At 55.8% G+C, this 12,191-nt stretch overlaps 1 protein-coding gene across 1 annotated transcript; it reads right to left on the bottom strand.

Annotated features, from left to right (window-relative positions):
• Positions 1–3,380: 3,380 nt before the first annotated feature.
• On the bottom strand, positions 3,381–12,147 carry IDO2 (indoleamine 2,3-dioxygenase 2). The gene is made up of 10 exons (XM_065659135.1): positions 11,975–12,147; positions 11,408–11,503; positions 10,778–10,897; positions 10,521–10,639; positions 10,272–10,286; positions 9,744–9,843; positions 9,460–9,577; positions 8,979–9,030; positions 7,688–7,836; positions 3,381–7,148 (listed from the first exon to the last, which is right to left on the bottom strand). Exons 1-10 carry the CDS (start codon positions 12,071–12,073, stop codon positions 6,778–6,780), a joined length of 1,239 nt encoding a protein of 412 aa, XP_065515207.1. The 5' UTR covers positions 12,074–12,147; the 3' UTR covers positions 3,381–6,777.
• Between the last annotated feature and the right edge of the window lie 44 nt (positions 12,148–12,191).

Here is a 12,191-nt window from a genome sequence, read left to right as displayed (position 1 = left end):
AGCAGGGATGCTGCAAGGGATGAAGTGGGATGCAGTAGGGATGCTGCAGGGGTGTTGCAGGGATGCTGCAGGGATGAAGAGGGATGCAGTAGGGATGCTGCAGGGGTGCAGCAGGGATGCAGTAGGGATGCTGTAAGGGTGCTGCAGGGGTGCAGTGGGGATGCCATAGGGATGCTGCAGGGATGCCGCAAGGGTGCTGCAGTGGTGCAGCGGGGATGCAGTAGGGATGCTGTAAGGGTGCTGCAGCGGTGCAGGCGGGATGCAGTAGGGATGCTGCAGGGATGCCGCAGGGATGCCAGAGGGATGCCAGAGGGATGCCAAGGGAGCTCTGGGCACGCCATGCTGACGTAAGGCACAAATGCAAACGAAACGGGTTGTCTGTCAGTCAGTAAACAGTGACGAGTGTGACATTAAGTTACAGAGCTGCTGAGCTGTCTCCAGAGCCCTCTCCGTGCACAAAGCTGAGTCAGTTCCGGCCCCGATGAGGTCCACGGAAGGAGCGTTTCCCAACTGCTGTTTAGGGAAAACTGATGGGGAAAGTAAACAAAATCCAGCAGATCTGACCCCAAAAACCGGCCCCTCCACGGGCCCCTCTCATCACGGCAGCAGCTGATGAAGAGAGGAGAGGAGGGACCTGAGCCCTCACCCTTGTGCTCACCACCACCCCTTATCCATGCATCACCATCCCCATCGCTCGAGGGTCTCATCCCCACCACCAAATCACTGCCTGCATCCAGCAACAACAGCCTCGAGCCTGGCTGCGTTTGGCCAACGCAAGGGTAAATTCCAGGTCTCTTGTTCAGCAAATTCATCGGGAAGCAAAAGCATTATAACAGCCTTGCGAAGGGCTCCTGACCTCATGGGGCCGTGTCCTGACTGGCCCCGTCTGCTTGCGGGACACCCCACTGCGAGCTGTGCGCTGCATCCCCTCGGAATGCTTTCCTTTGGGGATGACTTCCCATAGCTGTGGGGCTCCTCTCTGTTGAGGAAATGTCTTTCATCAGTAGAAATGAAACCAGGGGAATAGTTTCCATTCGTGTCAGGATAAAAACGGCTCAAGCCGGGCGGGATTGATTGCTGAAAAGAATTGGAGCAACCCCAATGCCGTTTCGGAAGGCTTCCCACTGCTCTTGCCTACAGTAAACACGGAATATATTTAGCAGCAGAGCCCAGCGTGAGGCAGGCTCTTACTGCAATAATAGCGGGGCCTTGTCTTTGAATCCCTTTCTCTTTCCCTAAGGAATGGGTTTGACAGAGCCCTTGAGGCTCCTGCGCCTGCCCCATTGCCATGGTGGGTGTTTGTCCTTGTTTGCTGGGTGCAGCAGCCGCTGGTGCAGTGAGTAACTCTGCAAATAGGCATTGGGGTGGATGTGTGGCACCAGTGATCCCTGCTCTGATGGCATCACCCCGTTGAGCCCTCAAATGCTCCATCCCTGGCAACGATCAAGGACGGGGCTTGGAGCACCCTGCTCTAGTGGAAGGTGTCCTTGCCCATGGCAGGGGATGAGCTTTAAGGTCCTTTCCAACCCAAACCAGGCTGGGATGCTATGAAACCCGGTGGAGCTGGAGTGAGAGGTGAGCTAAAGGGAGGCAATGTTGGTTTGTTGCCCCCCCAGCCAGCACCCGTTGTTCCTGATGCACGTATTACACATGCAGATAATGGCCAGGATTTATTTACTGGGAAAACCTCTATTTCACAATAATGCACTTTCTTCACTGTATTTATTATTCAGATTACTCCAAAGCATCCTCATAAACCAGGAACCTGCTGTGCTGTGTCCAAGTACACACAGAGACAGCCCCGGCCCCAAGGCTTCCAGTGGAGTCTGTGGGCTCTGTCACCTCCCCTCTGGATGTCACCAGCCCAGGAGCTGCTTGGCAACAGAGACCCTGCATCTCCCCTGCTTCACTGCAGGCCAAAGGGGGAATTAGACCCATCAGGGCAATGGTGTATCAGCACTGGTTTGAAATCATCATCAGGGCTTGAAATAAAGCCCTTTGCCCAAAGCAACCTCTGGGCATCCTCCCATCTGGTGTTTCACGCTATCATGATGCCGTTTCCCATTCCCATGGGAAAACAGGAGCAGAGTTTGCCTGGCACCGGCTTTGGGCTGGTTTAGTCCTTTCAGCAGGCAGCAATGGGAAGTGCTGTGAGATGGAGCTGAATGTGTGTGACAGCCCCGGGCATGTCCCTTGTGTCACTTCACCCCAGCATCACCACATTGCTGCAGTGCAGGCATCGGGCTCAGCGAGGGGAGGTGATGGGAGTGTGAGTGCAGCCCGCATGGATGCAGCAGAGCCCTCAGCAGATGGGCAGAGAGTGCTGCTGCCTGGTGAGGCTGGGATGCTAAAGCACAGCAGAAACCCAGAGGTCCCACAGGGAGCATCTTCCACGGCTGGGCTCCTCCGAGGCTTGCTCACAGGCTGCTGTTGGGTTGTGGGTGGCAGGCCCCAGGGATGCTGGGGCAAAGAGGGTGCAGGATGGAGTGATAGAGCGAGGAGAGCAGCGTGATGCCAAGTGCAGAACAACGTTGGGAAGAGGCCTGTGGCTGCTTCAGGGTGCTGCATCTGGTGTGTCCCCAGGCTGGGACAGCCCCAGGGTCATCATCCCCACAGCGATGGCTTTTCAATCTGTTCCTAATTCACTTTCCATATTAGGTGTAATTTAGCAGCTCCTCTCCTCCTCCTCCTCCTGTGCTGTAATTAGCACTTTGGGGCTTGAGTCATGTCCTTTAATCATATCTAGACTGCAGTCAGTCCTGCCAAGGTGAGTAATTCCCCAGGCAGAGATAAAGCCAGGCTGTGGTCAGAGATACAGGGCTCAGGGCATGGACCTGATACAGCATCAGGTCTTGCACAGCACCAGAAGGTGATGCATTTTCTGTGCCCTCCCATCCCTCCCAAGGGGGAAGCGCAAAGCAAACTTGGCTGTTATTAATACGTTACTATACATTATTAATACATTACAATGCATTAATACATTGCTTTGAGACCTGTGGCCCAGCTGTGCAGGAGAGGAGACCCAACTTGGATTCACATCTGTAAAGATGCTGTCACCGCAGGTACGCATCCATCGCAGGCGTGCCAATGGGGGGAAATCTGGGATGTGACATCCCAGGAATGCAGCAGGTCCCAGCCTTGTGAGCAAGAAAGGAGCTGGTGGTTGCCAGCAGACAGAGAAAGATGGGAATAAAAATGAGCAATCCTGGCACAGAATGGGAAGGCGAGGAGGGGAATGGCAGGCGGCAGCTTCAATGGGACCTTCAGGGATGTAACAGCAGCCAGGGGATGCTGAGATGGGGCTCCAGACCTCCCGGGCACTTAAGGAAGGTTGATGATCAAACGTTTTATAGCTTATGAGGAGCTCATAAGGCAGCCAGGACCCGGATAATGGGGGATTTTAATTACTTGGGTATTGACGGACATAATAAGCGTGCAGCAAACCACAGAGGGAAACCCGTGGCTAGAGGGGAAGAGCAAGATTGATCTATGCACAGCCTGTTAAATAACATAAATTGTTCAGGGCCTCTCCTGGCCCTGATTCCAGGAGCGGAGCCAAGTATGATAAATAAGGTCGGGGTTGGGAAGTGTCTGGAATCCAAATGTTTGTGTTCTCGTTCGATTCCAAGCAGCCACGGGGACAAAAGTGGAAGCAGGAGTCTGGGCTGTGCGATGGCCTGGGGAGAGGAGCCGCGGCCGGGCTGGCATCTTAGGAACTGCAAGCACTGATTTGTCCCTCGCAGCCACCACAGGGGGAATCTCTGCTTAAGGAAAGGGGTAACAAGGAGTCAAGACCTTGGAGCGTGTTCCTGGGGCGGCTCCCGAGCTGCAGCTTCACAATGGAAACGTGGACATCAGCGCTGCAGGGCCCGGCCCCTGTTTGCCGTGATAAGAGAGTTTCCTTGTGGGTGGCTCTAAGCCGGGTCTGTGGCTGTTGTTGGGGCCGAGGGTTCATGACATCCCGCTTGGTCTTGCGTCAGCTCCCTGCCAGCTGCTGCTGTGCTCGGGGAGGGGGGGGGGGGGGTCTGTTCTTTTGCTGGTTTCTCCTTGCTTTAAAAGCACCCACTTTGGTAAAGGGGTGCAGAAACGGGCTCATCGCATTGCAGGGGTCTTGCTGTTGTGGCCTTTTTAGGCACAGGCTTCAACAACCTAAACGCAACGTGCTGCCAGGCATGAAGCACCCCCGAGACCTTAGCTCTCTGTGTCCTGTGCTCAATATAAGACAGCAGTGATTTGGGAACAGAGCAAGCAAAGCTGTCCCATCCTGCAGGAAGGGTCTGTGCATCCCTGCGCATCCCTGCCTAGCGCGGGAGTGCCGCAGGATCCTCCTGGAGCCTGATTTTAAAGGAGCTGAATGGGATTGATGCATGCGCTGTGTCTGACAGAGCATTTGGGAAAGGGAGCTCAGACGTGGCGAGCCCTTGTTGAGTAGTTTCCCAACCTGGGAACCCCATGGGCTGTGCAGCTTTTGGGGCACCTTCCTTGCCCCAGAGCTGGAGCATCGCTGTGATTGTGCAGGGCTGGGCAGGGGAAGGGCCCTGCGAGCCCCAGGGGTGGTTCCCATTTAGCTGGAGCAGTTTCTTCCCTTTTCCCTTCCGAGTCCAAATGGGCTGAAATGTAATAGACCGAGCCAAGCGTCGGAATGAAATATCCCCCACACCAAACATGCAGCAGTTGGTCAGAAACGAAGATCCGAGCGCAATGAGGGCTGCCAGGCTGAGATTTAAAGGTGCTGACACCTTCCCATTGGTCGTTTACTGAAGATATCACCTCCTAAGCCCCAGCTTTAAGCCTGGACCTCTAAAGAGGGCACAGACTAGAATTCACCAAGGAGCTTTAATGCTTCGAGCCAAGCTTTTTGTTGCCCTTATGGGAGCAAAGTCTCATTTCAAAGGACCTTGACTCTCTTTTGGCACTGCCAAAGCTATTTTTGCACCGCGGCACTGATTGGGTGTGAAACCCAGTCCCTGGCAGCCGCGCCAGCAAAACCTGGGCAGGCAAAACACGGTGGCATATGGCTTTGTTTCCCTCAACACACTGGTTCCAAGGCATTCGGGGGCGTGCTCACACTATAAAGGGCACCTGGCATTATAGGAAAGGATTTAACCCTGTTCTTGGAGCAGACCTGCACACCCATCGCAGCGCGGTGAGGTTTTGCTGCTCTGGCTTCATGGTGTCTCTGTCATAAGAGCCCCTCTACTAGGCAGCAGGCTGGTGTTGGTCTGCTGCAGATACCTAGCGAGGACCATGGGTGGTTTATTCCCTTGAGGAAACCATGTGTCCCCATGTCCCCTGCCACAACCTGCTGCTGCCCATTGGGATGTAGGAAAGCAAAGCCTGTGAGTGCCCAAATATTGCAGGGTTTGAGAGACTTCAGCATCACCCCCATGGCTGGGGAGCTGCTTTTGGCAGCAGCATCTCCCTGTGCTCCCGCAGCAGACGCAGCAGCTACGCAAGATCTCTGCCTCTTGTTCGAACTGGGCACAGAGCTGCCTGGTACAGACACAAGTGATGGTGAAAAGCCGGCTCCAACCCAGAGGCCGGGACGCAGACGGCACCGCTTGTCGTTACCGGCCCCATCTATCGCGATCAGGCTGAAAGGGTCGATGGCAACTGAATGCCTTGAGGCTGCCCCCGTTCTTTGGGACCCCAACAGCTTCACGTCCGGGTGTCGCAATGCCACGGCCGTTTGATGGGGGGAGAGGAGCCGTGGCTGGGTGCCAAAGGCAGCGGGAGGCCCCGCAGCCCCCCCAAACCCCGATGGGTGCGCTGTTCCTTCTGCCCCCCCCGCCCCGCTCCAGCATCCCGGCTGCGGCACAGCCAAAAGCGGGTTTCTGCCGCCACCTCGCGATGGGGAAGCGCTGGGATGTCGCGATGGGCCGCGGCTTGGCGACAGACACGGGGCCAGCAGCACGGCTCGGGGCGGGGGGGGAAGCGCTGCTTTATTTGTTAGTCCGTGTAACCCCAAGGGTTCCGGGGGGGAGCGAGCCTGGTGCGGTGCAGCAGGCAGGGCTTGGATGGACACTGCTCTTCCCGGTGCTGTGGGGGGTGTTGTGCTGATCCTGGTGCATTGAAAGGATGCTGTGCCCATGCCACTGCCATGGAGGGATGCTGTGTTCATCGTGGTGCTGTGGAGGGATGCTGTGCCCATGCCATTGCCATGGAAGTGTGCTGTGTCCATCGTGGTGCTGTGGAGGGATGCTGTGCCCATGCCACTGCCATGGAGGGATGCTGTGTCCATCGTGGTGCTGTGGAGGGATGCTGTGCCCATCCTGGTGCTGTGCCCATCGTGGTGCTTTGGAAGGATGTTGTGCCCATCCCAGTGCCCTGGAAGGATGCTGTGTTCATCGAGGTGCTGTGGAAGGATGTTGTGCCCATCGCAGTGCCCTGGAAGGATGCTGTGCCCATCCCAGTGCCATGGAAGGATGCTGTGCCCATCCCAGTGCCATGGAAGGATGCTGTGCCCATCATGGTGCTGTGGAAGGATGCTGTGCCCATCCCAGTGCCATGGAAGGATGCTGTGCCCATCGTGGTGCTGTGGAAGGATGCTGTGCCCATTGTGGCGCTGTGGAAGGATGCTGCATTCAACTGCATGCCTTCTGGGGGTTCCCAACAGCAGTGCTTTCCTCCCTCAACAACCCAGAGCATGTCCCACATGTCCCAGACGTGCACGAGCAGGAGGGGTGCTGCTGGAGGAGGTTTGGGTGAAGGTCCTTGTGGCTCAGGTGCTGCAGACCTGCTGCGTGGCCTCCTGCCCAGTGCAAACCCTATGGCAAATCAGGCATTTATCATCCCTTCCCTGGTGGTGTCCCTGATGCTCTTCAGGAAGCTGAAGATGTGGGATCCACCGGTCCCTTTGGCCTCCAGTGCGGATGGGGGCTTCCCTATGGAGGAGCCAGCCTTGGTGCCCTGCTCTGCCCGCCCAGCCTTGGCCTTGGCCGCCGCGATGCTGATGTACTTGGTGACGATGGTGATGTGGTAGGACCTGAAGTCCGCCAGCGCGGACACGCACTGGTTGAAAGCCCCGTGGAGCCGCGTGTCTCCGGAGGAGAGCACGTGCTGCTTCAGGGATGGGGCACGGTGGATCTCCTCCACGAAGGCTCTGTGTGGCGGGGGCATGTAGCCCCTCATCCTGTGCAGGAAGGCGGCTGCAAGGCATCAGCAAAGGGAGAAATCAGTGGGTTGAAGCACCCTGAGCCTCAGCCCCCAGCCTGCATGGCCAGCTACTTGAGGAAGAAGACCCATATCAGGCCAACGCTCCATTAAGGTTGGTTTTAAGCCTAAAAGACAGAGTTTAGCCCTTGCTCTCAGCCTTTGGGTTCGGGTTGTTTGGGGGTTCATTTTTTGCTGTTAGGATGGGTTTGCTAATTTCTGACAAACGTATTCTGTGGGATGGACTAAAGCAATGAGGTGTGAATGGATGAGCTGAGGTACCGGCAGGATGCTCTGCTCCCTCATCTCGGTACCCGTATACAACCTCAGGATAAAGCTAACACACGGAAAACAGAGGCTGGTCCAGCTGGGAATTTATAGCAGTAAGGAAGTGATGCCAGAGCCTCGTTTATAGGCTTCCTCCCTAAGAAACTGGGCAGAGCCTGGCAATGCGAGGGTGAGATGGGAATCACTCCACCTTGGTTCTTCCCTCACCCCTTATTCCCTTAGGAAAAAGGAGAAATGGGTGTCTTACCACTCTCCTCGCTGTGGCGAATGCCCAGGAGCTCATCAAAGGCATGAAGGATGGTGCTCTGCGCCGCGCTCCCTCCCGAGTACTCCATGGGCTCATCGGATACCCCTTCATATATCAGCCCATCCGGCATGGCCGGGTTATCCTTCCAGCTGAGCAGGAAGACACAGCAGTGAGGCAGGGAGCAGAGAATGGGATGGAGGGGCTGCAAGCAGAGCCCCTGAGCTGGTAACATGGAACAGAACCTTCCTAGCCCAGCCATGGATCTCCTCTTCCTCCTCACTCATCATCCTCAAATGGGAGATGCATTTGGAAAGCAAACACTGTGCTGAGATGCACAATAAGGCCATGGGTATAGGGAGGAACCCTCAGTTATCCTTTGCGTAGGAGCTAGGGATCGTTCTATGGGATGCCACGCATGGATGAGCACCCTTGGGCTTTGACCCATGTGCAGAGTTGGGTGTGCGGGAGCAGAGGGGCAACAATGGCACTTGGCATCAACGCCTTGAGATCCCAGTGGCCATTGGGAGAAGCCGGTTGCCTCTGTGGCAGAGTCACCCAAAACGCTCTCCTGACCCCCTGAAGTTTGTACTTTGGGTTCTTCCTCATTCGTCTTGAGACGGTGCCCTTAAAGAGAGCAGAGGACCAGCCTGCAGCGCCATTCCCTCCCTCTCCTCAAGCTGCTCATCCTCAGCAAGCCCAGAGACCGGTGCACGCATCAACCCACAGCCCCTGCATCCGGCTCCGTGCATGGACCAACGCTCGCTCGCAGATGGAAAGGGGAGTTCTGATTTCACAGAGATAACGTGCCTGGCACAAAAATATCTCTTGACCTTCTGAAGAATGCACCCGTTTCATGAGGCTTTCGGTGCTGGCTGCTAGGGCTGTGTGAGTGCTGGAGCAGGTTTTGCCCAAACTGCAGAGAAAATAGATTCATTATCAAATACCAGCGTATTTTTAGCTCTCCCTGGGCTGTATTTATAGTAATCTTTACTAGTGGGAAGCTCTTCTAAGCAGAAGGGAATTTAAAAGGCATGTTGTTCCAGGCCGATGGCCATCAAGACAAGGTCAGCTTGGATAAAATATGAGAGCAACCTAAGCCGGATGCATGGAGCCTTTTGATTGAGGAATGCTGAGATATGCTGGAAACAAGAATAGAAACCCCCTGGGAAGGATGCTCGCAGCCCCGCAGGGAAGAGGAGGGATGACAAACCCGCAGTGCCGGGCTCACAACCGTGGTTCTGCCTTGCCCAAATGACCTTTCCTAGTGTTTGTGGGGGATTATTTTACTTACCCGGAGAGAAAGATGCGGATCACGGAGTAGAACACTGCTGGATCCACATGGTCTAGGAGGAAACCAGGTCATAGATGTTAGTGCAAGCAAAAGGCCATTCGTTCCCCCTGCACCAATGCTTCCCGTGTGGCCATGTCCCTTCCATCACAGCCGAGGTGACCCGAATCTGTGCTCAGACAAGGACCTGGCATGGTGCTGGTGCCCTTGGTGGCTTCCCTGGCTCCTTGGGTACCGCAGCGTGCAGCACAGCATCAGTGCTTGGAGCCCAAAACCACCCCACACTTTCACCCTGGAGCAGTTTGGGTGCTCAGGGACTGTTCATCACACTGGGATCACTGAGCTGCACCGGGTTGTTCCTACCTCCTCCCTCTCCATCCCTCCAGAGATGCTTTATGGACCAAGCACTAGCTCCAATCCATCAGCTGATGGGTCCCACCTCACTGTGGGACACAAGCTGCCCTCCACCCAACGATGCTGTTACCATGCATCTGTTTCAAAGCCTTGCTCATGTCCCGGATGGCCCCTGCCATCTCCTGCAGTGCTCTGTGCAGGGTCTCCTCATCCAGCTGCAGCACGGCACGAACAGCTTCCACAATTGCCTTGGAGAGGAGAGAAAAGAGAACACAAAGTGATGAGGGGCCAGGCTATCCGAGCACAGCGGCTCTGGGTACCCGCTACTGGCTCTGCCCATGCCCACAGCCCATGAGCAAGGGTGCAGGGGATGGTACCCCCATCAAAGCACTGTGAGGGACAATGATCCCCTACCTTAAACCCCGGCACAGCCGCCTTCTCAACCAGGAGGGTGACAAGGATGAAGCCTCGCAGGCTCTCTCCCCCAGGCAATGCAATGATGGTGTCCAGGTTGCTGCAGCAGCCAAGGATGCGGGGTCAGGAAGATGCTTCTCAGTGGTTCCCTGCACACCCCAAACCCCACTGAGCCTTGGAACCAAACCTTCCCCAGCCACAGAGCCTCTTGTCTGCACCCTGGGCAGAGCAGAGCTGGCCCAGAGCACAAGAGGAAAGCAGCTGGTGTGGTTCTAAGGGACTCAGGACCCTCTCCATGCACTCGCTGGGCTATGAGGCCGGCCCAGGACAGCGAGGCTCAGCCGCAGCCGTGGCACTTTGCTGTTGTTGCAGTAGCAGTTGCGTGCCAATGAGACTGAGCTGGTTTTGTTGTGCTCATACATCACAAGAGAGGTTCAACCTCACCAGAGCCCCGCAGTGCTGGAGAGCCAAGCCAAGCCAAACAAACCCAATACTGCCTGCAAATAAATAAGCATCTTAAATACTCACTCGATTTCCAGAGGCCTGAAGGCATTTTTGTTATTGCCAGCAAACGTACAAGGAAAGGAGAGAGAAAGAGAGATGTTAGAATCAGCAATGGGCTGTGTTCTAGGGGGGACAAAGGGGCTCGCTGGTCCAAGGCAGGCCCCACAGCGGTGGGTTTCAGTGGGGTCTGATGGAACAGGAGCAGTTTGGGATCTGTTTGTCCCCATTGTGCTGGATGGGACCTGCTCAGGGTCACCGCTATTGCCTGTTTACCCATTGGGGTTCTTCCTCCTCCAGTTGGCCAGCACAATGTCTGCGTGGCTGAGGATGGGTGGGAGGCCCAGAGCCTGTGAGACCTCCCAGAAGGGGACAGCAAGGTTCCGGGGTAGGACCTGAAGGGCATAAAACACAGCAGAAGAAGAAGTCACTGTCAGGTGAATGGTGCCAGTCTATGGGGTCACGCTCAGGAAAGGGGCTTTGCTCCCATAGGACCCCAAGGAGGAGGTGAACTTGCTCCGTGATGTTTTTACCTTCACGGTGCCCTCCTCGCCCTCCTGCCAGAGGTAGCCCATGGTGATGAAGCTGAGTACCAGATGTGCCAAGTGCAGCTCCTTGCGCCCATGGAGGTGCTGGGTGCTCAGCTGTGGCATCTGTCAAAGACAGACCCTGCTAGTGCTATTCCCAGCCACCTTCTATCTCACCTCCCTTGCCCAGGATTCTATTGATTCCCTATTGCTGGTCTGCGAACATGGACAATAAATCACAGCATTTCACTTATAAAGGCATCCCTCTCCTTTTGCGTGGGTCTGGTTGGACCATGGACCATAAAGCCTTGGGCTCCTCAACTTCCCTTGCCCAGATTGCTGCTGATTCCCTATTGCTGGTCTGCGAACACGGACAATAAATCGCAGCATTTCACTTATAAAGGCATCCCTCTCCTTTTGCATGGGTCCGGCTGGACCATGGACCATAAAGCCTTGGGCTCCTCGGCCGGGATAAGACCAAGGACTACCAATGCTGATGCATTGCTGTTGGGTGGCATTAGTCTTTGTCTGGCTGTGCCCTTGCTAAGGACACGGCTTTGCTTTTCCATGCACTTTTGCAGTGCTGCGTCAGAGCAAGGCTTGAGAGAGCTTCAGGGATGGGGAGGATAAAGGTACCTGGTGAACTCGTGAGCGGAGCCCATGGCTCGTGATCAGCTGAGGCAGGTCGCGGGCAATCTCCATCCATGGACCATAGGGCGCCGGCAGCTCTGTCTTGGTAGAGAGGGGAGAAGGAGGACACTTAATGCACCATGTGCCTGCATCCACCCCCCAGCATCCGTCCAGCCTCACTCATTGCAGTTAATGGTTTGTGTCTGCTGCTTGTAACAGCAGCCCTTGTGATCGTGGTTAATGGATGATAAACAAGCATCTGCCTGTCCCTGAGCGCTCCCTGCTGTGGAGTAAACCCAGTGATAAATGGCACTGCTTTCAGCGTGGAAAACGTGCTGGAAAAGGGCTTTCCTTTGAGCGCTCTCCTCACCCTGGAATCCTGCGAAGCCAAGGCCAAAGTGGGTTGCAAACCCCCTTCTTCTCTCCCCTCTTGCTAATCCCTTGTCCTATGAAACTGTCCCTGAATAGCTCGTGCCTTCCCCATTGCTGTTTATCAAGTGGGTTAGAGTAGCATCAAATTGAAACCCACCCAAAAGCCACCACCAACCCCTCTGTTCCTGTGCCGCGTCCTACCAGAGGCTCGGGAAGCAGGGAACCGTACTCCTCGGAGAGCTGAAACCTCGCCAGCGCCAGAGGCAACGGGGGCTCCTCCGAGCCGTCGCCGGGCTCCATCACTGCAGGGTCAGGATGCGACCTGGCTCCTGGTGCCTGCCCTGCTCCCGGTATGTGCTGAGCCAGCGCTCCTTGTCCCGGCAGGAGCCAGAGCCCAATGGCCGGAGGGGCCGAGCAA

Source organism: Lathamus discolor, chromosome 22 (assembly GCF_037157495.1).
Source record: "Lathamus discolor isolate bLatDis1 chromosome 22, bLatDis1.hap1, whole genome shotgun sequence".
Taxonomy (NCBI): Eukaryota; Metazoa; Chordata; class Aves; order Psittaciformes; family Psittacidae; genus Lathamus; species Lathamus discolor.
The sequence above is the reverse complement of the archived record's forward strand: the minus strand, read 5'-3'. Positions and strand labels throughout refer to the sequence as shown.